The sequence below is a fragment of the Equus quagga genome, chromosome 5, assembly GCF_021613505.1.
Source record: "Equus quagga isolate Etosha38 chromosome 5, UCLA_HA_Equagga_1.0, whole genome shotgun sequence".
Lineage (NCBI taxonomy): Eukaryota > Metazoa > Chordata > Mammalia > Perissodactyla > Equidae > Equus > Equus quagga.
In genome coordinates, this window is record NC_060271.1 from 119,751,085 (window position 1) to 119,778,969 (window position 27,885).

The window sequence follows — 27,885 nt, forward strand, 5'->3', positions numbered from 1 at the left end:
TGAATTAAGACAGAATCGCCGTCCTCAAAGAACTAAATCTGTGACTGATGGGTTACAGCCGGGAGTGATTTGTGCTGTGGGATGATGAGCGAGTTCGACCTTGAGTTCCTCCTCCACGCCAGACCCTTTAACGCCACCCAAAAGAGACCCAGGAATCTGGAAAGTTATCTTTGGAGGAGATAACGTTTGCTTGAAGAATTAATGGAACTTTGAAATTATTTTTTTCCTTCATTCTTCCCTGCATTGTTCCAAAAATTGATGTGAAGGTATGATTCTGACAAGTGGCTCTGGAAGATAGACGCGGGGAGAAAAGCCTGAACAACGGCGTCCAGAGTGGGCCCTAGAGGAGTTCTTCCTCCATTTCCCTACCCCCACTCTCCCTGGTGGTTAGGTCAGAGATTTCCGGTTATCTGCATCGCTGAAGGAGGACTGGCTGTTATTCAAGAAAGATGATGGTCGACTGTACTAAGAGGGTCAGGATCTGAAATTCCCCATGGGCTGCTCCACCGCGTGGCCCAGAGTCTCCCAGGAGCATAGCAGGTGTAAAGCCTACTGACACACTAGCTTCTTGGACTATGGCCACGGGCAGGCACTTTTGGCGTAAGTGTAGAACAGGGGTTTGTAACTGCTCCAGTTGAATGCACAATATTTTGTGTATGGATAAGAACATTTTTCTGGGGAGATTTTATCATGTTTTCAAGAGGTCCTCTACTCCTTCCCATTACTCCGCCCTCTTCCCTATCGCTCCCCCCCCCCCCCCCAAAAAGGGTTAAGAAACTGTGTTGACGCTAGGGCTCCTGAACTCTTTCTTAGACTGAGAGAAGCGATGAGAAGTGGGGGAAGGCGATAAATCTCTTAGAGGGAGAAATTGTGGCTGGTTTACAGTCAGTGGAGGTTTTCACAGAGACTACAACTCCCTGAGATCCGTGCGGCAAAGCCAGAGCTTATTGGCCAATGGGAAGGATCCACTCCTAACGTGACACAAGCAAGAGCCAATAGGCAGGGGGCATTGCCGAGCTTGCCCGGCCACCGCTCACCTATCAGAGGCCTGGGAGCCGATGCTTCCGATTCTCGCTCACGGCTGTGGAGCCGCGGCCGGCGGGCCGGGTCGGCACTTGGGAGACTGGTTTTTTTGTCGGGCAGTAAGACCGAAGGTATTTTGTTTCCACTGCTGCCCGGCCTGGCGGGTGTCAGGATGCTGTGGGTTGCGGGGGAGGGAGGTGGAGGGACCAGCGCTTGGGGGCAGGGTGGAAGACACCCAGGTGTGCGGAGAGGAGGAGGAGATGATGAGGGGCCCGCGTGCGAGGGGCTGGCGGCGGCGGCCGAGCCGGGGGTGGGTTTAAACGAATGAATGTATTCGCTGTGGCTCGTGAGTGACGCTCCTGGGAATGTATCCTAAGGAAGCCCTCCACAATGAAGAAGATGCTTAGTACGGAAAGACCTTTATCACCGCGTTATTTATGATAGGATAAAGTTGGCTACAACCAGGTGTCTCAACGATGAGGAAAAACTATGCAACTTCATTGAGTGAATATTAAGTGACTTTCTAAAAGTAATTTATAAAACTTTTGAATAACATGAGAAAATGCTAATATATAGTGTTAAGTGAAAAAAATCGTGATAAGAATTGTGCAGTTATGATTGAAAAAGTTTAACCAAAACTGCATAGAAAAAAGTCGGGGAAATGGAGTCATAATTTTCTTTGGATGAAGGTTTTTTTGTGAGTTTACTTTTTACATTTCTTGAGGGTTAATTTATGTTTTTAAATAAGTGTAAAGAATTAGAAATTATTTTATGGTGGAAACACAATAAACTTAGAAAAACAAGTTGAGGGGTATGTACTTGTGTTTAAACCTATTGGGAATGCTCCGGTTCGCCTAAGCCCTTCAAGGCTCACCGAGTTGTCTTTAAAGAAGATTAAGAGCAGGTGAATTTAATGGTCATAGAGCGAGCCCCAGGTCCTGATTCTGACCGCCTCTCCCCTGAGCTAATACGGTGGGCTTTTCTCTCCCTAAATCACCCAGGACCCCTGATTTCAGAAATCTTGTAGTCTGAGAGTTCAGAGACCAACAGTTTCAGCAAAATTTAAATATTTTAAAAGATGCAAAGTAATTGGGGCATTCTTGAAGGCCCTTTCAACCTTTATCCTCTTGGCTCTCTGATCTGTCACAGCGAGGCTGTCCACTGCTTCGGCCTTGACTACCAAATCTTTAATCTCTGATTGCCTGAGGTACAGTGCCACGCTCTAGACATGTTAAATGAAGCACGTCTAATACTAAATTTATCACACGCTACACACTCTTCATGCTTTTTTTTTTTTTAAAGATTTTATTTTTTCCTTTTTCTCCCCAAAGCCCCTCGGTACATAGTAGTATTCTTCGTTGTGGGTTCTTCTAGTTGTGGCATGTGGGACACTGCCTCATCGTGGCTTGATGAGCAGTGCCATGTCTCCGCCCAGGATTCCAACCAATGAAACACTGGGCCGCCTGCAGCGGAGCGCGTGAACTTAACCACTCAGCCACCGGGCCAGCCCCCACTCTTCATGCTTTTGAAGCATGCTCTGCCTTCGGCATCTCTGATTAATGGTTCAGCAATTTCACTAGCAAAAAATTTGCGTGTTATCCATAATTCTCCTTTCTTCCTCACCACTCATATCCTACCTGATGTCATTATCTTTTCCATGTGCCTTAGAAATAGCTCTTGAATCTGACCCTTTTTCTCTACTGAAGTATCTACAACGTGGCTTACTTTCTTATTGTGACATTCGAACTATTTCATGGCCCCTTACTAAACTTGTCAACTTTCTTCATTCTTGGGTCCATCCTTCACATTGTCACATAAATGTATGCTGGTTCTTCCAAATTCCCCAGCAGGCCCTTAATGATTAAAGAGATAAGTTTGGGGGGCTGGCCTGGTGGCATAGTGGTTAAGTTCACAAGCTCTGCTTTGGAGGCCCAGGGTTCCTCAGCCTACATTTTGGCACAGACCTGCACACCCACCATGCTGTGGCTGCGTCCCACATACAAAATAAGGAAGACTGGAACAGATGTTAGCTCAGCAACAGTCTTCCTTAAGCAAATAGAAGATTGGCAACAGATGTTAGCTCAGCAACAATCTTGCTCAAGCAGAAAGAAGATTGGCAACAGATGTTAGCTCAGCAACAATCTTTCTCACCAAAAAAAGAAAAGAAAAGAAAAAGTTGGAAAGATATATGAATATCAGATAATATAAGTCCTTAAGTGCCTTGCTAAGACATTTTGAAAGAACTTCTTTTATATATGGAGACTCATTGAAAGGTGTTTGAGCAGAAGAGCAAAATGACTAGAACTGTGATTTTTTTTTTTAAAGATAATTCCGTAACCACACATAGCATCCAGGCTCTGTGAGAAAGAAGAGATTGGTATCGAGAGGACCTCTCCTTGTCCTATCCTGCTAAAAGGGACAGGTGGTCAGGACCTGGACTAGCAGTGGAGTAGGAAGGATTGGAACAGATTTTTTGAAATTATCTTAGGCTTTTGAGAAAAATATGCAGGATTTCTTCTTGTTACTAAAGATGAAAATATTAAAATTAATTCTTCTAAAAAATCTCAGTAACCTTATTATCATGTTTGTTTTTCCCTTATTCACAAATCCTTACCTTGTGCTACCCCTGGCTGCACACACCCTCAATACCATTAGACTGACTTGGGTGGCCTAAAACATATCATATAAATTGGCTTTGATGTAATTGGCCCATTAGGAATTTTCTCTGCCCAGGAAAATGTATCATGCATTATTTATCAATAAAAGTCTTTTAAAAGTGCATAAGTAGATAGTAGGGGAAAACATGTATCATCTTATGTAAGACCAGTGGGCTAGAGATGGCAGTTTTCTTCATTGGTAATGACAGAGGACTTATTTCTCCGTTTAGCAAGCCAGTGCAGAACCACTTAACCTGACATCATGTGTAGAAGCATAATAGACTGTTCCTCCTTAGTAGAAGCTTCTGAGAGCCAGGACAGAGCTAGCAAAGAGGTATGAGAAATAATTTGCAGTTAAGTTAAAAGCAAATCACCAGGCAGTTTGGTAGAGAATACGTGTCTTGGATTTAGAGTCTGAAGGTGACTTTAAATCCTGTACTACTCTGTAAAACAGGGTTGAAAAATGTCCATTGGGTTCGGTGACATGGATGGCACTAGTGGCTTGGTGGGAGCTGTTTTAGGAAAGAGATGGGAATGGAGTCAATTTGGAGTGGGTTAAAAAGAGAGTGGTGAAGAAATGGACACTGCGAGTTTAGACAGTTCTTTGATAGGTAATAAGATTAAACATCATTTTAAATGTGTTTATTGATCATCATATTATTTTGTAAGTTGCCTGTTGATATTCTTTGGCCATTTTTAAGTTTAGGGTGTTTGTCTTTTTTTTTAAGGAAGATTAACCCTGAGCTAACATCCATGCCCATCTTCCTCCACTTTATATGTGGGACACCTACCACAGCATGGCTTGCCAAGTGGTGTCACGTCCACACCCGGGATCCAAACCACCGAACCCTGGGCAGCCGAGAAGTGGAATGTGCGAACTTAACCGCTGCGTCACCGGGCTGGCCCCTCAGTTGTTTCTTAAGAGGCTGGATTGTTCATCAGCCTTCGAAAGCAGGTCCAAATATAGTGCAAAGGGGCTTTACTGACTCAGTATTATAAGAGCCTAAAGCAACAAAAATGTAATCAACACAACCCCTGGCAATACCATGCCCCAATTGGAAACTCCTTATCTGATGTAATAGATGCGGAACAATCCATGTGAAAATACTTGCCAGCACGTATAAAGTGTGCTGGGAACCAACAGGCAAAGAAGTTAACTCTAGTTTCCGTTCTCAAGGATTTTGTATGATGGTTGTGGAAATGAGATATGATACGTGAAAAAGTAACTGGTGATTGCAGGTAATAAACTGAAGATGTCACGTGGTGGTTTAGACTGTCAGCACTGTAGGAGTTCACAGGAGGAAAGTATCACCTTTTTTTTTTTTAAGATTTTTATTTTTCCTTTTCCTCCCCAAAGCCCCCCTGGTACATAGTTGTGTATTTTTAGTTGTGGGTCCTTCTAGTTGTGGCATGTGGGATGCTGCCTCGGCATGGCTTGATGAGCGGTGCCATGTCCGTGCCCAGGATTCCAACCAGCAAAACCCTGGGCTGCCAAAGCGAGCAAGGGAGCTTAACCACTCGGCCATGGGGCCGGCCCCCTCACTTTTTTTTTTTTTTAGTGTGGGTAGCTGATTATGAATAGATGTGATTTCTCCCCTGGAGAATACAAGTAGGTTAGGTTTTTTTTTTAATTGAGTTCATAATAGTTTACATCATTGTGAAATTTCAGTTGTACATTGTTTCTTGTCTGTTACCATGTAAGTGCTCCCCTTTGCCCCCTGTGCCCACCCCCCAACCCCCTTCCCCTGGTAACCACTGAACTGTTTTCTTTGTCCATGTGTGTGTTTGTATTCCACATATGAGTGAAATCATATGGTGTTTGTCTTTCTCAGTCTTGCCTATTTCGCTTAACGTAATTCCCTCCAGTCCATCCATGTTGTTGCAAATGGGATGATTTTGTCTTTTTTATGGCTGAGTAGTAGTCCATTGTGTGTGTATGTGTGTATATATACACCACATTTTCTTTATCCAATCATCGATCGATGGGCACTTGGATTATTTCCATGTATTGGCTATTGTGAATAGTGCTGCAATGAACATAGGGGTATGTTACTCTGGATTGTTGATTTCAAGTTATTTGGATAGATACCCAGTGGTGGGATAGCTGGGTCATATCGTATTTCTAGTTTTAGTTTTTTGAGGAATCTCCATACTGTTTTCCATAGTGGCTGCACCGGTTTGCATTCCCACCAGCAGTGTATGAGGGTTCTCTTTTCTCCACACCCTCTCCGACATTTGTTATTTTTAGTCTTAGTGATTATAGCCATTTTAACAGGCATAAGGTGGTATCTTAGTGTAATTTTGATTTGCATTTCCCTGATGAGCAGTAATGTTGAACATCTTTTCATGTGTTTATTGGCCATCTGTTTGTCGTCTTTGGAAAAATGTCTCTTCATATCCTCTGCCCATTTTTTGATCGGACTGTTTGTTTTTTTTGTTATTCAGTGGTGTGAGTCCCTTATATGTTATGGAGATTAACCCCTTGTTGGATATATGATTTTCAAATATTTTCTCCCAATTGGTGGGTTGTCTTTTGGTTTTGATCCTAGTTTCTTTTTCCTTGAGAAGCTCATTAGTCTGATGAAGTCCCACATGTTTATTTTTTCTTTTGTTTCTCTTGTCTGAGAAGACATGGTATTTGAAAAGATCCTTTTAAGTTCGAAGTCAAAGAGTGTACTACCTATATTATCTTCCAAGAGTTTTATGGTTTCAGGACTTACCTTCAAATCTTTGATCCATTTTGAATTTATTTTTGTGTATGGAGTGAGATAATGGTCTACTTTCTTTCTTTTGTGTGTGGCTGTCCAGTTTTCCCAACACCATTTATTGAAGAGACTGTCTTTTCTCCATTGTATGTCCTTGGCACCTTTGTCGAAGATTAGCTGTCCGTAGATGTGTGGTTTATTTCTGGGCTTTCAGTTCTGTTCCGTTGATCTTTGTGCCTGTTTTTGTACCAGTACCATGCTGTTTTGATTACTGTGGCTTTGTAGTACATTTTGAAGTCAGGGACTGTGATGCCTCCAGCTTTGTTCTTTTTTCTCAGGATTGCTTTAGCAATTCAGGGTCTTTGGTTGCCCCATATGAATTTTAGGATTCTTTGTTCTATTTCCATGAAGAATGTCATTGGGATTCTGATTGGCATTGCATTGACTCTGTAGATTGCTTTGGGTAGTATGGACATTTTAACTTTTATTCTTCCAATCCATGTGCATGTCTCTTTCCATCTCTTTATGTCATCATCTATTTCTCTGAATAATGTCTTATAGTTTTCATTATATAAGTCCTTCACCTCCTTGGTTAAATTTATTCCTAGATACTTTACTCTTTTAGTCGGGATTAAATGGAATTGTATTCTTGAGTTCTCTTTCTGTAAGTTTGTTATTAGAGTATAGAAATGCAACTGATTATCATAAGTTGATTTTGTACCCTGCAACTTTACTGTAGTTGTTAATTATTTCTAATAGTTTTCCAATGGATTCTTTAGGGTTTTCTATATATAAGATCATGTTGTCTGCAAACAGCGAGAGTTTCACTTCTTCACTCCCTATTTGGATTCCTTTTATTCCTTCCTCTTGCCGAATTGCTCTGGCCAAAACCTCCAGTACTATGTTGAGTAAGAGTGGTGATAGCAGGCATCCTTGTCTTGTTCCTGTTCTCCGAGGGATGGTGTTCAGTTTTTGCCCATTGAGTATGATGTTGGCTGTGAGTTTGTCATATATGGCCTTTATTATGTTGAAGTAATTTCCTTCTATCCCCATTTTGTTAAGAGTTTTTATCATAAATGGTTGTTGGATCTGTCAAATGCTTTCTCTGTGTCTGTTGAGATGATCATGTGGTTTTTATTCATTTTGTTAATGTGGTGTATCACATTGATTGATTTGCAAATGTTGAACCATCCATGTGTCCCTGGTATAAATCCCATTTGATCATGATGTATGATCTTTTTGATGTATTGCTGTATTTGGGTTGCCAACATTTTGTTGAGGATTTTTGCATCTATGTTGCTCAGCGATATTGGCCTGTAGTTTTCCTTTTTATGTTGTCCTTGTCCGGCTTTGGTATCAGAGTGATGTTGGCCTTGTAGAATGTGTTAGGAAGCATTCCATCTTCTCTAATTTTTGGAATAACTTGAGAAGGATAGGTGTTAAATGCTTTCTGACAGTTTGGTAGAATTCCCCAGGGAAGCCATCTGGTCCCGGGCTTTTATTCTTTGGGATGCTTTTGATTACTGTTTCAATTTCTTTACTTGTGATTGGTCTATTCAGATTATCTATTTCTTCTTGATTCAGGTTTGGGAGGTTGTAAGAGTCTTAAGAATTTATCCATTTCCTCTAGATTGTCCATTTTGTTGGTGTATAGCTTTTTGTAGTATTCTCTAATAATTGGTTGTATTTCTGTGGTGTCTGTTGATATTTCTCCTCTTTTGTTTCTAATTTTATTTATCTGAGCTTTCTCTCTTTTTCTTTGTAAGTCTGCCTAGGAGTTTGTCAATTTTGTTTATCTTCTCAAAGAACCAGCTCTTTGTTTCGTTGATCCTATCTACTGCCTTTTTTGTTTCAATAGCATTTATTTCTGCTCTGATTTTTGTCATTTCTCTCCTTCTGCTGACTTTGAGCTTTCTTTGTTGTTCTTTTTCTAATTCAATTAGGTGTAGTTTGAGATTGCTTATTTGGGATTTTTCTTGTTGGTTAAGGTGAGCCTGTATTGTGGTGAATTTCCCTCTTAGTATGGCTTTTGCTGCATTCCATATGAGTTGGTATGGTATGTTTTCATTTTTATTTGTCTCTAGATATTTTTTGACTTCTCCTTTAATTTCTTCAGTGATCCATTGGTTGTTCAATAGCATGTGGTTTAGTCTCTACATCTTTGTCCCTTTCTCAGCTTTTTTCTTTTCTTTTTTTTTATGCTTTTTTCTCCCCAAATCCCTCCAGCACATAGTTGTGAATTTTTAGTTGCAGGTTCTTCTAGTTGTGGTATGTGGGACGCCGCCTCAACGTGACCTGATGAGCGGTGCCATGTCTGTGCCCAGGATCCAAACCACTGAAACCCTGGGACGTGGGAAGTGGAGTGCGTGAACTTAACCACTCAGCTATGGGGCTGGCCCCTCAGCTTTTTTCTTGTAATTAATTTCTAGCTTCATAGCATTGTGATTGGAAAAGATGCTTGTTATTATTTCAATCTTCTTAAATTTATTGAGGCTTGCCTTATTTCCCAACATATGGTCTATCCTTGAGAATGTTCCGTGTGCATTTGAGAAGAATGTGTATTTTGCTGGTGTTTTTTGTTTTTGAGGAGGATTAGCCCCAGAATCTGAACTGGCGAACCCTGGGCCACTGAAGTGGAACATGCGAACTTAACCACTGCTCGCCAGGCTGGCCCAGTAGTCTGCTGTTTTTGGATGGAGTGTTCTATATATGTCTATTAAGTCCAACTGGTCTAGCTTTTCATTTAATTCCACTGTTTCCTTGTTGACTTTCTGTCTGGATGATCTATCCATTGATGTGAGTGGAGTGTTGATGTCCTCTTCTATTTCTGTGTTCTTATTAATGTCTTCTTTTCGGTTTGTTAATAGTTGTTTTATGTACTTTGGTGCTCCTGTGTTGGGTGCATAGATATTTATAAGTTTATGTCTTCTTAGTGGAGTGTCCTTTTAATCATTATATAATGCCCCTCTTTGTCTCTCTTTACCTGTCTTATCTTGAAGTCTACTTTGTCCAGTATAAGTATTGCAAGACCTGCTTTCTTTTGTTTGCTGTTAGCTTGGAGTATCGTCTTCCATCCCTTCACTCTGAGCCTGTGTTTGTCCTTGGAGCTGAGGTGTTTCCTGGAGGTAGTGTATTTTGAGTCTTATTCTTTAATCCGTCTTGCCACTCTGTGTCTTTTTATCAGAGAATTCAGTCCATTTACATTTAGGGTGATTATTTGATATATGAGGGCTTACTGCTGCCATTTTATCACTTGTTTTCCGGTTCTCCTGCATTTCCTTTGTTTCTCATCCTGTGTATTTTGGTTTACCAATTGAGTTAATGTGATTTTTAATGTTACGTTTCTTTTTTTCTCCTTATTTATTATTTGTGTTTCTGTTCTGCTTTTTTGTTTAGTGATTACCACAAGGTTTGTATTCAAAATCTCGTAGATAAGATAGTCCATTTTCTGATGTCCTCTTATTTCCATTGACTAAACCGATTCAGTCCCTTTTGTCTTCCCCTCCTAAGTTGTTTTTCTCACATCTTATTCCATCTTGTGTTGTGAGTTTGTGATTAAAATGACAAGATTATCTTTGTTTTTGTTGTTTTCCTTCCCTTTATGTTTAATGCTATTCTTGAGTATTTGCTAACCTGTTCTGATGTATAGCTACAATTTTATGATTTTGACTACCTATTTGCCTCCTTACTCCGTGCTTTGTAACCCCTTTCTCCCTTTTTTTTTTTTCAGGTGTGAAGGCCTTCTTGAGGTTTTCTTGTCAGGGGCGGGCGGGTCTTGTGGCTATGTACTCCCTTAGCTTTTGTTTATCTGGGAAAGTTTTTATTTCTCCATCATATCTGAAGGATATTTTTTCTAGCTAGAGTATTCTTGGCTGAAAGTTTCTGTCCTTCAAAGATTTGAATGTGTCATTCCAGTCTCACTTAGCCTGTAAGGTTTCTGCATAGAAATCCACTGAAAGCCTGATAGGGTTTCCTTTGTAAGTTATTTTCTTCTGCCTTGCTGCCCTTAATATTTTTTCCTTATCATTCATTTTTGCCAGTTTCACTGCTAGATGCCTTGCAGTAGGTTTTATTACATTGACGTATTTAGGAGATCTGATAACTTCTTCCACGTGGATTTCCATCTTCTTCCCTATGTTTGGGACATTCTCTGCTATTATTTCTTTGAACAAGCTTTCTACTTCATTCTCCTTCTCTTCTCCCTCTGGAATACCTATAATCCTTATGTTGCATTTCCTAATTGAGTCCAATATTTCTTGGAGACTTTCTTCACTTCTTTTTACTCTTAGTTCTCTCTCCTCCCCTATCTGGAGCATTTCAACGTGCCTCTCCTCGATTATGCTGATTTACTCCTCTATGATGTCTGCTTGAGTGTTCAAGGAATCCATATTTTGTTTTATCTCTTCCATTGTGTTTTTCATCTACAATATTTCTGATTGATTCTTCTTCATAGTTTCAGTCTCTTTTGTGAAGTAGCTCCTGAACTCATTGAGTTGTTTCTCTGCATTCTCTAACTCATTGAGTTTTTTGATGATAGCTATTTTGAATTCTCTGTCATTTAGATTGCAAATTTCTCTGTCCTCAGGACTGATTTCTGGGTACTTGTCACTTTCTCTCTTGTCTGGAGATTTAATATAATTTTTGATATTGCTAGAGGGCATGACTCTGTTTTTGTGCGTTGTGATATTATTTGGTCACAGTTACTGCCTATCACCACTGTGTGGGGGTCAAGAGCCATGTATCCTGAGCCCTCTGCCTTCCACCAAGATCCAGGCACTGGAGCCAGCGCTGGGTGGATGGTGGGTGGCCTCTAGGGGCGCTTCCTTTTGCATGCTTTCAGGGTTTTCTCACTCTACCCTCCGTATCTGCTCCCCTGAGGTGTTGGCTTGATGGGGTCACCCCTGTGTTAGCTTTCACCTCAGTAAGGGCTTTCCCCTAGGCTGCGAGGGCCCTTGGGGATCTTTGATGTTCCCATGGGTGAACACCCCCTCCCCTGTTCCTTCCCTCTCAGAGGCTGTTCCCAGTCCCGGATCCCAGTCTTTTGGGGAGGGGGTGAAGTTTTCTCTTACTCCGTTCCACCTCCTCCGAGGGTGCCCTCCATCGTATGGCTGTGTGGGTCTCTCAGACATCTGTGTTGTGTTTGGATGTCCTCTGTTGGAGTATGAATGTCTTTTTCATTGTATGGTGGAGGGGAGAGATTACCGGGAAGCTCACTCTGCCATGATGCTGACATCACTTTTGGAAAGTATGACTTGTAGCTGGATGATTAAGGAAGGCCTGTCAGAGGAGATGGTATTCAAACTGGCCCTTCAAATTAGCTGTCATCTATTAAGTGTTTTGGATGGGCCAGGCATTGTAACAATGAAGATTAATGATAGAAATAAAACTGGAGAGATAGGTAGGTCCAGACTGGGAAGGAATTTGAATGCCAAACTGAGGAATTCAGACTTTATCCTACAGGCCAGTAGAACTGTCCAGCAGAACTTTCAATTCTGTTTCATTGATCTGTGCACCTGTTTTTATACCAGTACCATGCTGTTTTGATTACTGTAGCTTTGTAGTATGCTTTGAAGTCAGGGATTGTGATGCCTCTGGCTTTGTTCTTTTTTCTCACGATTGCTTTAGCAATTCGGGGTCTTTTGTTGCCCCATTTGAATTTTAGGATTCTTTGTTCTAATTCTGTAAAGAATGTCATGGGGATTCTGATTGGGATAGCGTTGAAACTGTAGATTGCTGTAGGTAGTATGGACATTTTAACTATGTTTATTCTTCCAGTCCATGTGCATGGAATGTCTTTCCATCTGTTTATGTCGTCATCAATTTCTTTCAAGAAAGTCTTGTAGTTTTCGTTGTATAGATCTTTCACTTCCTTGGTTAAATCCGTCAGAACTTTCTTTGATGATGGAAATGGTCTATTCTGCTCTGTCCAATATGATAGCCACTAGCCACATGTAACTATTCACTACTGAGGAACTGGAGTTTTTATTTTAATTGAATTTACGTAGCACATACAGCTACCAGCTACTGTATTAAATGGCACAGCTATAGGCAGTAGGTAACATCTGACAACTTTTAAGCTGATAAATGATCTACGTGGGCATTTTTAAGATTGGTTTTGTACAAGATGGACTGGAGGAAGGCAGACCGATTAGCAGTGGGGAGACCAGTCAGGCTGTTGCCGTCATCTAGGTTTAGGATGATAGTGGTCTGTGCAGGAGAGTGCTCGTGGGAATGACAGGAAGGACTGGAGTCAGAAGCACTTCTCAGGATTGATAGGACTTGGTGACTAACTGAGAAGGCAGGAGGGGGAGAGGTCAGACTGAGTCCCTAGTTTTTAGCCCGAGTGAATAAGAATGGTGACATCATTAACAGCAATTGAGGAGCTGCTGTTGAGAGCAAAAACCTTTTTTTTTCTTTTCTACATGTCAAGTTTGAAATGAATGTGGGCAGGGCTAATACTAGCCGTAATGTAAAGTGTAACATATATTCGAATAGCATCGTAGCTCAGCAAAGAATCCAGGAGAAGAGATGTGGATCTGCCAGTACTAAACATAGGAAATGATAATCGAAAACATAAGAGTGGGTGACATTAGAAGGAAGCAATAGAGAAAAGTGATGAGAACTGAGTACCAAACTTTTTGGCTCTATGCACATTTAGATAAAAATTGGAAACAAGCTGAATTCCCACCTATGGGGAACCACTGAATACATTGTGGTGCATACACACTGTGGAATACCTTGCGGCTACTAATGCAGCTGCTTAAAAGACTGAGGCAGATCTATATTACTGACTTGGAAGATGCCCGTGATTTAAAATAAATTAGTGAGTGATGTGTAACATGATCCGTGTTGGAATTTTTGGGCATCTTTTGAAAACCCCTTCCTCATTTGGGAGGAATCTCCCTTTGTGTGAGTGTCGGTGGGAGGCAGAGCCCCGTGCCCTAGTATGGATGCCTTTGTGGGGAAACCCTCCCTCTCCCCATCCCCTGGCTGCTGGAGCCAGACTGTGAGCTCCGCTCAGCCAGTGGGAGGCTTCGCCCCATTCTGAATCTTAAGCAATTGCCATGGAGTGAAGGGCAGTGAAGTTAGATCCTGAGCCGCTGATGTGTGTGGAGAGAGTGGCAGCAGTGGTTTATTCTTCCTAGCCTCGCTTGGTTCCTGCTTGTTTTCTGAGCCTGGTGCTTGAGCCTTCTTTCTTGCTTAAGTTGCCAGAATGGTTTCTGTTATTAGTACCCAGGAACTCTGACTTATACCCATTTTTTATTTAAAAGAAAAACTTAGCACGTACAAAATTCTCCATTTTTTTGGGTAGATTTCCTTAACAGTTTCAAAGTCTTCACACCAAATTGTTAACAGTGCTTTTATCAAGGATTTGAGATGGGGGGGAAGTGAGGGTAAAGAGGGGTTGGCATGGGTAGGAGGAAACATTTAGTTTTACTTTAGACACTTCTGGTTTGTTTGAATTCCATCACTGAGTGTGTACTTCTTTAGTAATTTAAATGTATGAAAAAACCTTAAGAATGAAAAAATTGAAGATAATACTTGGCTCACCTACTTTACATTATCATGAAGGATTGTTGCAAGGAGCAAATGCAATGGGGAATATGAAAATGTTCTGAAAATTATTAAGTGCTGTTTGAGTATGATGAAGCAGAATAGCAATAGTGACTTGAGTGGCATTTCAGTGTAGAGGTAAAAGCCGTTTTGAAGGGAGTTGAGGAAATAAGCTCTAATATGGTCAGGGATGTAATATCAGCTATTCATTGATTTGATAGTGAAAGGGAATAGAAATTAGATAGTGAAGGAGATTCTTCTCAACTTTTTAATTTGAAAATTTTCTACCTTAAAAGTTAAAGTACCGTGAATACTGACACAGCCTCAATCTAGATTCAACAATTATTAACGTTCTGCTACATTTGTTTTGCCTCTCTGCCTATCTATATAAAATTTTGTGTTTTTGTTCTTTTCCTAAACCATTTGAAAGCAAGTTGGAGGCATCATGACACTTTATCCCAAATACTTCAACGTGCATATTTGAACAATAAGGATGTTCTCCTGCATAACCACAATACCATGTTCACGTTTAAGGAAATTAGTAACTCCACAGTATCTTCTACTCGCTATTTTATATTCAAATTTCCTAGTTCTAAAAATACCTGTTTTTTAATAGAAAATTTTATTTCCTCAATTCGAGATCCAATCAAAGTGAATACAATGCATTTGCTTGTATGGCTCAGTAGTCTCTTTGAATCTGCCACATTCCTCCTGTCACAGTATTCCCCCTCACAATATTGACCTGTGAAAGGTCTAAGCCAATTGTCTGATAAAATGTCCTATATTCTGGATTTGTCTGATTATATTCCTATGATCTAACTTTCCTTCTTAATTATTTCAGATAACCCTAATCAGAAAGGATGGAGCTGGGAAAAGGAAAACTTCTCAGGACCGGGCTGAACGCATTGCATCAAGCAGTCCACCCAGTTCACGGCCTTGCCTGGACTGACGGGGATCAGATCATCCTGACTGATATACAGCTTCACGCTGGAGAGGCCAAGTTTGGGGACTCAAAGGTCATTGGACAGTTCGAACATGTGTATGGGGTGTCCTGGGCCCCACCTAGTACGGCTGACATGCCCGCTCTGCTCGCTGTCCAGCACAAGAAGCATGTCATTGTGTGGCAGCTGTGTCCCAGCATTACAGAGACAAGCAAATGGCCGATGTCTCCAACCTGTGAGATTAGAAAATCCCTCCCCATCCTTCCCCAGGGCTGTGTGTGGCACCCAAAAAGTGCTGTCCTGGCTGTGTTGACTGCACAGGATGTCTCCATTTTCCACAATGTTCGCTGTGACAGTTCCTGGGTAAAAGCGACTATCGACACCCAGGGCCTCATTCACTGTGCGTGTTGGACCCAGGATGGCCAGAGGCTGGTGGTGGCTGTAGGCAGCAGCCTGCACACTTACATTTGGGACAGTGCTCAGAAGACTCTTCACAGGTGCCCCTTCTACCCAGTGTTTGATGTGGACAGCTGTGTGCGCTCCATTGGAGCCACTGTTGACTCACAGGTCGCCGTGGCCACTGAACTTCCACTAGATAAGATTTGTGGCTTAAGTGCATCTGAAACCCTTGACGTTCTGCCTAGTGGTGAAGACACTTGTCTGTGTAGCTTACCACTTGAGGAAGTGCTCTTTGTGGATAAGGAGGCATTTGCTTCTGAAACGAATTCTGAAACGTCAGTTTCTCCCTTTTCTTCCTCTTCAGATCCTGTGGATCTAACTCATATACAGTTCAGTAGATCTGAGTCTGAGGGTAATTCTCTTATTTGTCTAAGAAAAAAGGACCACTTGACGGGAACTGGCCTGGATTCTTCATATTTAGCCCTTGTGACCTTTGAGCAAGTGGTTACCCAGACCAGAAAAGTCGCTATCCCAGGCATTCTGGTTCCTGATCTAATAGCCTTTAATCCTAAGGCACAGGTGGTGGCAGTGGCTTCCAATACTTGTAATATAATTTTTATCTATTCTGTCAATCCATCATATATGCCAAACATCCAGCAAGTTCAGTTAGAGAGTAGTGAAAGACCAAAAGGCATATGTTTCCTGACAGATAAATTATTGTTAATTTTGATAGGAAAACAAAAGTCCACTGATTTGGCATTTCTTCCTTCTTCAAAGTCTGATGAGTATATCATTCATTTGATTGTTAGAGAAGTAATGTTGGAGGAAGAGTGTCCAATAGCACCAAGTGGAAACGAGAGTGGCTACTCTGCTTTCAGTACTCTGTTAAATAAAGCAGATAGAAAAAAGCTACTTGAAAGTCTTTCCCCAGATTTTTGTCACCAAACCAGAGGGCTCTTGTTAACAGCTAATGGCAGTAGGCAAAGTGGAAGGCCTGGAGGAAGCCTTGTTAAAGGAATCAGAACTCCTCCATCCAGTGTCTGTGGCGGCTCCATAGCCCTGGAAACTCTGGGAGCTGAGCCTGTTAACTGGTCGGTGACACTGCCCAGACCCAGCAGCACACCAGAGCACACCAGCACCCCGGACCCGCCTCATCCGCCTCAAAGAAGGAACTTACCAAAGGAAAAGGAAACGTATCAGCTATCTGAGGAACTGGAAATTTTATCTAGGAAACTCATTGAAGTGCAGCGATGTCTTTCTGAGCTCACAGACTTTCTACATAATGGAAAGAAATCCACTCCAGTGTATCCATGCTCTCGGGATCTGCCTTATGTTCACATCACTTACCAGGTAACTTCTTTGAGGAGCTACCACTAAACATAAAAGCTCCTGCAGCGAGTGGGTACTGCGCGAAAAACTTACTAATGAGGAAGATGGTGTTCTAACTGAACTTCCCTGAACTGGACATGTTACGTTAAAGGCAAGTTGTTATGCCTTTCCAGGTTGGTTGCCTGCCAACCAGATGGGCACACACACCAGTACACACTGAGTTTATCATGTGCGTGGTGCAAAAACATTAATGATTACACCCCTTCTGAGAATTTTATTTAGAAAAAGATTTTTTATTGTGCTATTTCATTGTGAAAACTTTTTCCTTATGTAATGCAGATACTCTTCTATTTATAAGAAAGGTTATAGTCATTACAGATTTTTAATGCATCTATTTATGCATGCATATGCAAACATATAATATTACATAAATGGGATTACATCATATCTGGGTTTTGTTTTTGTTTTTTGTTTTGTTTTGTTTTGCTGAGGCCCTGAGCTAACATCCGTGCCCATCTTCCTCTACTTCACATGTGGGACACCTGCCACAGCATGGCTCACCAAGCAGTGCCATGTCTGCACTGGGATCCGAACTGGGGAACCCCAGGCCGCTGAATCGAAACATGTGAACTCGACCGCTGCACCACCAGACAGGCCCCATCATATCTGTTTTCGTCATGAACACTTTTCCCCCATTGAACTTGGCCCTACCTCTCCTCCCCATAACTCACTGTAACTAGAAGCTTAATGTGGATCCTTCCATATTTTACTTCATAGTTACATAATACACAGATCTTTGTAGACCAGGTATATAGGTATATAGGTCTGGGGTGGGGGTTGATGATGGTGGTGGTTTGTCATTGTTTTACAAAAATGAGGTCAGGGCCAGCTCAATGGTGCAGCAGTTAAGTGCACATGTTATGCTTCGGCGGCCCAGGGTTCGCTGGTTCGGATCCTGGGCGTGGACTTATGCACCACCTATCAAGCCATGCTGTGGCAGGCATCCCACATATAAAACAGAGGAAGATGGGCGTGGATGTTAGCTCAGGGCCAGTCCTTCTCAGCAAAAAGAGGAGAATTGGTGGCAGATGTTAGCTCAGGGCTAATCTTCCTAAAAAAAAAAAGTGGGTCATACGGTACACTCTCCTTCATGCTAAGAGCATGCTATTTGTTCATCTGTTCCCTTGTTGTGGACACTCACTCTGTTTTCAGTTCTTAGCCACTCCAAATAGTGCTGGAGTAGTATTCTTGTATGTAGCTATTTGTATTTTTACTTTGATTTCTGTTGAGTTGGTTCCCAGAAGTGGAAGTGCAAATTTGAGAAGTATATGTATACGTTTCTGCTTTTAATAGAGTTGCCAGATTGCCTTTCAAAGATTTTTTACTTAACAGTGCATCATCACGTGCCTACTACTATCCTTTTCCTCACATCCTCGCCAATCTGATAAGAGTGAAGTGGTAATTCAATTTTGTTAATTTTTATTTCTTTTACTATTAGTGCATTTGAGTATGTCCTCATTTTTTTGCCAGTTGAATGTGAATTGCCTATTGCTCATTTTTCCCTCTTGAGTTAATCAGTTTATGAGGTATTTGTATATTGAAATTTATTGTTTTTATATCTATAATTTATATATTACTATATATGTAAGAAATTAATATACATGTAGTAATCTAGATTTTCTTGCATTATTTTACTATATTACTTTCAACGTTTAAATTTTTAATCTTTAATTAAATTTTGGGGTATGGGCCACTTCTGTTTTCTGACCAATAACCAGTTGTGCCAGCAACATTATTAAAAGTCCATCTTTGGGGCCAGCCCCGTGGCACAGTGGTTAAGTTCAGCACACTCTGCTTTGGCAGCCCGGGTTCGCAGATTTGGAACCCTGGGTGTGGACCTACACCAGTCATCAGCCATGCTGTGGCAGCGACCCACATATGAAATAGAGGAAGATTGGCACAAATGTTAGCTCAGGGTGAATCTTCCTGCAGCAAAAAAAAAAAAAATCCATTTTTATCCCACTGAACTTGATCTGTCACATTTGTCATGTATAAATTTATGTATAGTGGGATATAATTCTGGATGCTCTGTACTGCAGCTACTGTAATTCTGATCTCATCTGTAACTTTATCAATACAACACTGATTTGATTATTGCCAACTTATACATGTTCATTTTAAAAGATATTTGCAGAAAGTATTGAAATCAATGATAAGTAATATGTAAATTACTATTTCAATAATGGTCAAAAGGAGGTATTTTAATTAGTTTTTTCTAAAACTACTACTGTTTGACGAACTCAAGGATGTAAGTTTTTAAAAGAACCACAGAATGGGGCCCGCCCCGTGGCTGAGTGGTTAAGTTCGCATGCTCTGCTGCGGTGGCCCAGGGTTTCACCGGTTCGAATCCTGGGCGCCGACATGGCACCAATCATCAGGCCATGCTGAGGCGGCATCCCACATGCCACAACTAGAAGGACCCACAACTAAGAATATACAATTTTGTACCTCGGGACTTTGGGGAGAAAAAGGAAAAAATATAAATAGATAAATAAATAAATAAATGAAAACAAAAAGAACCAAAGCATAGTTTAAACCTAAATTAAATTTTTTATTACAAAAAATTTCAAACAGATCATAGAATACATTTTTTTATTATGAAAAATTGTAAACATGTAGAAAGACTACAGAATGAAACCCTGTTTGTATCTCTATCACCTGGATTTAACAATTGTTAACATTTTGCCATAATTACTTGATTTTTTTTGTTTACTAAAATATTTTAAGTAGAGACATGGTATTTCACTCAGATATTTTGGGATGCTGTTCTAAAATGTAAGCACATTTTCTTTAATTACCACAATGCTATTATCACACTTGATAACATGTAAGAATTATTACTTAATATATACCTAGTCCTTATTCAGATTCCCCAAGTTGTCTCCAAAACCAGTTAAATCACAGACCTGTTAAAAATCAGTTAAACACTGATTTATTTTTATTTATTTAAAAAAAATTTTTTTTTGCTGACGAAGATTAGCCTTGAGTTAACATCTGTTGCCATTCTTCCTCCACTTTATGTGTGGGTTGCCACCACAGCATGGCTACTGACAGATGAGTGGTGTGGTTCCGCGCCTGGGAACTGAACCCAGGCTGCCAAAGCAGAGAGTGCTGAACTTTAACCACTAGGCCATTGAGGCTGGCTTGAAACAAGTATTTTTGAGCAGAATTTTTGCCACATTATCTTCAGCCAAAAGAGATATTTAAATGTTATTTTGGTGGGGTTTTTTTGTTTTTGTTTTTGCTGTGGAAGATTTGCCCTGAGCTAACATCCATGCCAGTCTTCCTCTGTTTTTTAGTATGTGGGCCACCAGCACAGCATGGCCACTAACAGAGCAGTGTAGGTCCACACCAGGAACCGAACCCTGGCCTCTGAAGTGGAGGGCACTGAACTTAGCCACTAGGCCACTGGGGCTGGCCCTTAAATGGTTTTATTTAATTACATGAAGTTTTCTGTAAACAGTTTTCAGTAAATAGATTTTTGAGCTTTAAAAATTATAGTATTTATAAATCTGAAATTTCATTTGGATTTTTTTCTTTCCATGACTTTTTAAGTTTTCCTTTTTCCCTTTTTGTTTCTCTTTTTGAATAGGTAATTCATTTACTTGTTTTAAAAAGCAAAAATGTTGGCACTAGCCCAGTGGCACAGCACTTAAATTCCCACGTCCTGCTTCGGCGGCCCAGGGTTCACCGGTTCAGATCCCAGGTGTGGACATGGCACCTTGGCAAGCCATGCTGCAGTAGGCGTCCCACATATAAAGTAGACGAAGATGGGCACAGATGTTAGCTCAGGGCCGGTTTTCCTCAGCAAAAAGAGGAGGATTGGCAGGAGATGTTAGCTCAGGGCTAATCTTCCTCAAAAACAAACAAACAAAAATGTATTTTAATAAAAAGGTATGTACTGAAAAGTCTTACTCTCACCCCATCCCTGTTCAACCTGTTCTCCTCACTTCCTATAGGTAACCATTTTTATTTTTATTTCTTTATGCAGATACTGGCAGATCTTACTATATATTTTTATTTCCCCTTTTGTTACACAAAAGGTGAGGTACTATATACAGTGTACTGCATCTTTCTTTTTCTATTTAATAATATGTCCTCAAGAACTCTCCATATTAGCACACACAGCTCTTTTGTATTCTTTTACAGCTGCACAGTATTATTTTTTTCCTAATTACAAAAGTAATATATGCTCATTGAAGAAAAGTATTTAACCAATATAGGAATATTCAATGTTGAAAGTACAAACTCTCCATAATCCAGCCCTTAGAGGGTTGGATAGTCAGTTGGATAATCCAAACCGCATATATAGTTAGTTGTAAATACTTCTATTTTTTTCTGTGCATTTACTAAAACCTTTGTCAGTCTAAAAGATACAATATCTAATTGTTTGATTTTTTATGAAAGTAGACTATTTTATCAAACAAGAATATATTTTTATTTTTAAACATTTATAAATGTGAAATTCTGTATTTTTTTAAGTAAAAAGGAATTGGCTTTTTTGCTTTTTCAATTCCTCAATTTCTCATTTCATAATGAACTAATCTAACCAAGCTGTTACAGTAATTACCTCTGGGGCGTAGAATTTGGGGAGTTTACTTTCTACATTATAAATGTCTATTTTACTTTTTTAGATTGAGCATATATTACTTTTGTAATGAGAAAAATAAAAGGAAAAAAAGCAAAATAATCAAAAGCAAGAAAGCACTTCCCCTAAAATTTGGAAGCCACCTTTTACAAGAGCTGAATGACTAGTCGTGAGTCGCTTAACAACAAGGATTGATTTCATTGTAATGTGCACATGATAGAGTGTACTGAAGGGGAACAAAATCTGCCACCCCAAAATGTGTCTCTTTAGCATGAGGATTATTTTAGGCTGATTATTTCTAAGAAACAGAAGACTCGGAAAGTTTTTCTCATTACCTCCCCTTAACTGCCTAAGAGAATTCAGATAAAAAAACCTGTCTCAGGAAGCGGGCTGTTGCCTTAGCATCACATGAACTCGGTGGTGGACGGGGAGGCACCTAGAGAAGCCTGTTTGTTGGGCTCCCCTCTGTGTTCTTCTGTTTCTGTGCAACCAAACAAACTTGTTTTCTAAATGTTTGCTCCTTTTCACCTACCTGTGAATTGCCTTCCTTCCCTTTGAAGTCCCTGTCTCTCCCCCTTCCCCACATCTTCTTCTGCCTTAGCTGAGGATGCTGTTTAAGGTGAGGGCTTCAGCCATTTCGGTGAGTCACTCAGTTTCCCTGGTTTCTCCCATGTATATATTATTAAACTTTTGTTTGTGTTTCCCCTATTAATCTGTCTCATGTCAATTTAATTCTTAAACCAGCCAGAAGAACCTAGAAGTATAGAGGAAAATTTCTTCCATCGCTACAGTACTTCCACAAACCTAGATGCTATAGCCTATGACGCACCTAGTACTAATCTGAGGGGCCCGCCATCGTACAGGCTGCACGTCGTTGACTGAAACGCTGTTATGTGGTGCATGACTGTAGTTGCTTATGGCCCTTACAGTTTATTCATGTGACAACTTTTAAAATGTTCTTAGTAGACATGTCTTTGAGTTGTTGAGCCTACCACAAATGGAGTACGATTTATCTTTCATTGTTAAAGTTGTTACTTAGCAGTCAGAAAATGAGTAGTGATAATTCTAACAAGAAAATGAGTTGGACACCTAACTTACTTATGAAACTATTTTTTAAATTCTCACATGAAGATATTGTTTCAAATAATATATAACTAGAAGTTATATTTTTAAATTCTTTGTTCTCTGTACCTTTACACTCTTAATGTGTCTTTAATTAGAGCTGTAATTGTTTGATGTTTTCTTTGTCTCAGGACGTTTGAAACCATTTTTAAAGATGAGTTAATTTTTAATGTGACTTTTTAAAATTTAAAAATCATTTTCATTCGTGTGTTTTCTAAGCTAAATGAATTTTGACCACAGTTTGTTTATTTTTCTTATGCAAATCCTCTGCTACTCCACCACTTAGGGCTTTCTTCCTTGGCATTTTTTCCCCAATGAAGAAAGCATGAAGTCTCTCAGTTGTATCTGAACCAGGCAAGCAGTGGTTTCTCACCATTAGGTTGTGTCTGTCAGGCCGCCCTCCGTCATCCTATGGCATTATTAGTCATATCTTAGGCGAGCCATTTTCTAGTGATAAAGACAACCCTGGGGAAAAAGCAGAGCAAAAGGAAAAGTCAATTAGGGGTTGTGTTTTGTTCTGATCCTATAGTTGTGTTAAAAAATGCAGCAAAAAGCTCCTTATTTGAAGTCTAGTTGATAGTGGTAATAGATAAGGATTTTTCAAAACTGTGTACACACTCTGTTGTTAAGCAATGTTAACTCCACTGCTTCTTCAGTCAGTTTAACAACTTTTATTTTTGTGTTTGAAGAAATTTTATTATGTAGGTCCTGTTGTTGAAAAAAGAGCTGTGCTCCTCTGCAATGGCAAACTAAGGCTCAGTACAGTTCAGCAGACTTTTGGCCTCTCCCTGATTGAAATGCTGCACGGTAGGTAACATTCAGAAACTGACCCTACCCAACACCCCCTCCCTCCACCATCTATTTTGTAACTTTCACTGCTAATGAAAGTGAGGTGTACCAACCATTTAGTGATTCATTAGATAGTTAACAAGTACTATTAATTGTCTACTGTATACCCAGGCCTCTTACCAGTGCCAAAACACATAGAAAATATGGGTTCTGCCCTTAAGGGACTTACAGCCTAGCTGGAAAACCTAAATATACATGTGAAAAAACTAGAAAAGAGTTACAAAGTAATATATTAACTACAAGGAAATGACATAAAAACCTCATATACACCTGTTGCATAAACATAAAGATCATAGCAGCATTGCAGAATGTTTCTTACAGGAGTTGTCACTTTAATATGCAGCAAACGTGGACATGAAGGGCACTCCTAGATGACAAGGGACTGAGTCGTGCCCACGGTCCCCCAGATTTAGAGCGTGGTTGTTTCCTTATTCCTCCTCCCTTTCACGGTAGCCGCTACATTGAACATAAAATTTTGTTTCATTTTTTTCTCCCTTAACATTGTAGCATCAGCATTTTCCTATTTTGACACGTGCATTTATGATATGACTTCATAATTGTCATTTTTACTGGGTGGGGTTAAATTTCCATTCTGAGTGTACCGTATTTTACTTTGCCATATTTTCTCTGACACTTAGGTAGTTTCCAGTTTTTCACCATCATAAGTAACACTAATAAAAACTTTTCTGTATAGTTACATGTTGTTTTTGGAAAGTGTCGATTTTCAGAAGTGGAATTATGGGGTCAAAAGGTGAGACACAGGCGACTTGAAAGAACCAGAGAACATCCAGGCATGTGCTACGCTAGTGGCCCTAGGTGACCCCAGAACAAACCATTCAGGATTGTCTGGACCACTCCAGTCTAGCTCAGGTCAGCTCAGCCTCTTTGGGTGTCTAGAGGTTGGTATGGACCTAAAGAATAAAGAAGGTTCCTCCGTAGAGTAGCTCTTCCTAACTTCACGTAGTTTCTGGAGAAACTGCTTAACAGCATGTAGATAAGGTAGGGACACTCCATACAAAACCCCAACACATGTGTTCACATAAGCTCATATGCATAGCACGGAGTGATAAATGCCTAGTTTGGGTGAAAACGTATGTCCCTTAGCAGTGCCTAAGTCGTCCACGTCCCCTTCCTTCCACGTAACCTGACCCGAGGTAATACTCGGTCCTTCCATCTCCCCAGGCTCTGTAAAGTCTTGTGATGATCAGGTTCAATATTATCAACTACTGCGTTCTTACCCTCAAAAAAAAATCATGTTTATCATGTTTTTCTTTATAGAATAAGATAAGATATCCTAAATTGCCCGTTTTTTTTACTTTGCAGACTCCCAATGGATCCTGCTCTGTGCTGACAGCGAAGGCTTCATCCCATTAACTTTCACAGCCACACAGGAAATAATCATAAGAGATGGCAGCCCCAGGTCCAATGTCTTCAGAGACTCTCTGTCTCAGAGCCTTGATCCTAGCCCTTCTCATGAAGTCTTCAGAGACCATACTGCCCAAAGTGTAGATGCCACTGGCTGTTCTAACCACCTAGGCAGAATGGCCTGATGTTTGCGGACTATCTGCGGCATAGCTTTTTCAGATGAAGCCATTACGGACAAGCTCTGTTTTCCACCGTGGCCTCTCCCCAGCTGGGATTTGCACTGTCGCTCAGAGGTGAAGCACTTAGTTCGGTTGCTTCTCCCCCTTGCCGGGGCGGAGGCTCACGGCTCTGCAGCCAAGCTCAGTCTTTGTTCGATCCCTCAGAAAGTGGCTATTTACGTATTCATGACTGTGTGGTTTTGTCTAAGGGCAGAATTCCCAGAACAAAACAATATTATGGTGCCATATGGTTTGTGTTTTATGGTTTCTCTGAGGCTTTCTGTCCCTTGCCCAAAACTGTTATTAAAGCTGTCTTAGAAGCACTTAAAAGGTACCTCAGCGTTGTTACAGATCTTTTTCTTGGCTTAAGGATGAGGGTAAGGCGTGCTGGGGAACAGATGCTCCCGCACATCCTTTTTACCCCAAACCAGCAGTTCTCAGCAGAGCTCAGAGGGAGACAAAAAACCAGGTGACTTCTGCTCCCGGGGCTGGGCCTGCCAGGATGTAAACCTAACCCGCCTGCTTCCTTAGAAAATTCTGGCTGACAAAGGTCCAGATACTCCTAGAAACTGGCCCTGGGCAAATTTCAAATGAGTCAAGTGCTCTGACCCCTCTGGGCCCCACCTGAGTGTGTGCTGATGTTACTAGTACAGTGCCAAGCTCAGGTGAGGCCTGAGGCGGGATTCCGTGCTGGTGCCACTTCTGACCTTCTCCCTGATAGGCTTTTTTTTTCAGTTTTGGGATCATAAGAATGTCCTATTTTTCTCCCACTAATCATCTTCCTTAATTAAATCATCACTTTAATTTTGATATTTTTCCTCCCATTCAAGTCTCGGAGACCAGCAAAGAGTCTGTGAGAGAACGTATTTCAGAAAGTTGGAAATTTCACTGAATCTGAGGTAGTTCTAAAAAGTACCAGTTTATTATAATTATGGGCCAAGGCACCAGCTTAGTATAGTGGAGAGAGCCCTGATTCCAGCTTCAGAGAGACACACCACTCCTCATGGCCTTCACACACAATCCTAAACTTCAGTTACTGCACATGATGAAATGATCAGTGTGTGGCTTGTCAGAGCGCATTTGCAGATAAATTGCTTCAGCCGGAGAAGCTCCATGAGCACATACGCATCTTTTTTTCTCCCCTTTCCTTTAAAATTATCCGGAAAGAAATATTTTGTACCCTTGGGGACTCCCGTCTGTTATGGTTTATGAAGATGGGACCGGGACAGGAAAGAAGCGAGGGCCCATTTTGTGGTTCAAATGCATTAGAGAGCTGCTGGGATAATGGAAGTGGAGGCCGCGTGTCTGTCATCAGTTGCCTGAGAGTGGTGGCTGAGGACAGTTTGAGGTCTGGCTCCATTTGCAAAGGAAGTGTCTGGGTGGGATGAGAGCACACTACTGTGAATCCTAAAGAGGGGCCCTGGGGGACCCTGTGGTAAGATCACTGTGGGCGCCTCAAGGTGGATGTTGTAATTGCCATTTCGCTGGTCAGAATGCTGTGAATGAGTCTTCAATAAAATCACTAATGGTTGTTGTGGCTGTTGCGAGTGTTTTGATGGTATTTTCTTTGTGATTAGTGCTGGTATAGAAAAATGTTCTTGATTTTATGCATGTGTATATTGTCTCTGTATTTCTTCTTCTAGTGGATAGTCCGGAATGTAAATTATTTATTTCTTTACAACAGATGTGATTCCATGACACCTCTCATACAAAAGATGTTTCCTTGGCCTCTGCTAGTATTGTAGTCATTGGAACAATAGAACATAATCCAGTATCTGCTGACTTTGGAGACAGAGAAGAGCTAAATTCTTTAAATTATTGTTTAATGTTGTATTGAGAATATTTTGGGCAAGGAAAGACATTATTTACAAATCCCATTTTGTGCCCAAATTTTTCTAAATATCGTACTGGTATTATTTGATACATGCAATAGATATAAAGTATAGGAAGGCTTAATAATTCAATGAACCACCTATCACCTAATATAAGAACCAGAACATTACTTGAAACCATCCGGGCTCCCTGTGTGTCCCTCCTGGGTTCTTCTCCGCAGGTAACTGCAGCCCAGAGGGAGCTAATCTCTTGATTGTTGTAATTATCGTTTCTTCATTCCTTTTTTTTTTTTTTAAAGGGAGTTTCACCACAACCACGTATACACATTGGCCTCAACAATATAATGTTTATTTTCCCTTGTTTTTGAGCTTTATACAACAGTATTATATTGTATATGGTCTTCTGCGACTTGCTTTTTTTCACTCAATATTATCTTTAACATTCATACTTACATGTGTACATTCTATTACTTTCACTGTTTTGATTTATCAGAATTTATCTGTTTTCCTGCTGTGCACATTTGGATTGTTCCCCCGTTTTATTTTTGCAATTATAAACAGTATTGCTTTGAATGTTCTTGTTACATGTCTCCTGATGCAGGCGTTTGAAAAGTCTCCCTGCGGTCTCTTACCTAGGTATGGAATTGCCGGAGCACAGCGTGTGTGTAAATTGAGATTACTTTCCAAGGTGGTTGTGTCAGTCTTCACTCCCAGCAGCAGTGTCTCAGAGCTCCTATAGCTCTTCCAGGCTCCAGGCTTCTCAATCTACAACACTTTAGTAGTTTTCAGTGGCTTCTCATTGTGATCCTAATTTTTACTTTCAGACCACCATGAGCCTCAGCATCTTTCATTTGTTTATTGGCCGTTCCACTTTTCTCTTTTGCAGAATGTCTGTTCATGCCTTTTGTCCAAATTTCTATTGGGTTGTCTTTTTCTGGTTGAGTTGTAGAGACTCCATATATTCTAGATGTCACTAATATATGTGGCTAGAATCTTCACCCAATTTGTGACTTGTCTTTTCCCTTTCTTTATGGTGTGATTTGTTGACCAAACATTGTTAATTTTAATGAAGTCATATTTATCAATCTTGCCTTTTATGAAAGTTTTGTCTTTCACATTTGTTTCTTTAATCAGCATTCTGTCAGGTACTTGAGGGGGACCCTCTTAGCTCTCCTGAGTTCTGTCTCTGTGTAGCTCACTCCTCTCCAGTATTCTGTCCTTGGAACTCTAGCCACTTTGGTCT

The 27,885-nt window shown here is 40.6% G+C and overlaps 1 protein-coding gene across 2 annotated transcripts; it reads left to right on the top strand.

Moving 5' to 3' along the window:
* Positions 1 to 1,078: 1,078 nt before the first annotated feature.
* WDCP (WD repeat and coiled coil containing) lies at positions 1,079 to 26,541 on the top strand. Of its 2 annotated transcripts, none has more exons than XM_046663564.1 (4): positions 1,079 to 1,150; positions 14,781 to 16,629; positions 23,068 to 23,185; positions 24,551 to 26,541. In XM_046663564.1, the coding sequence occupies exons 2-4, from the start codon at positions 14,800 to 14,802 to the stop codon at positions 24,775 to 24,777; spliced, it is 2,175 nt and encodes a 724-aa protein (XP_046519520.1). In that variant the 5' UTR covers positions 1,079 to 1,150; positions 14,781 to 14,799; the 3' UTR covers positions 24,778 to 26,541. The 2 variants fall into 2 exon arrangements, with proteins under 2 accessions (XP_046519520.1, XP_046519522.1); XM_046663566.1 differs by having other exon boundaries at positions 1,090 to 1,154; positions 24,551 to 26,540.
* The last annotated feature ends 1,344 nt before the right edge of the window (positions 26,542 to 27,885 follow it).

Bases quoted from the DNA above. Each gene is read 5' to 3' on its own strand.
- WDCP (XM_046663564.1), top strand. From the start codon at position 14,800: ATGGAGCTGGGAAAAGGAAAACTTCTCAGGACCGGGCTGAACGCATTG. The intron at 16,630-23,067 runs GTAACTTCTTTG...TTGTGTTTGAAG, and splicing joins ATGTTCACATCACTTACCAG to AAATTTTATTATGTAGGTCC. The intron at 23,186-24,550 runs GTAGGTAACATT...TTTACTTTGCAG, and splicing joins CCTGATTGAAATGCTGCACG to ACTCCCAATGGATCCTGCTC.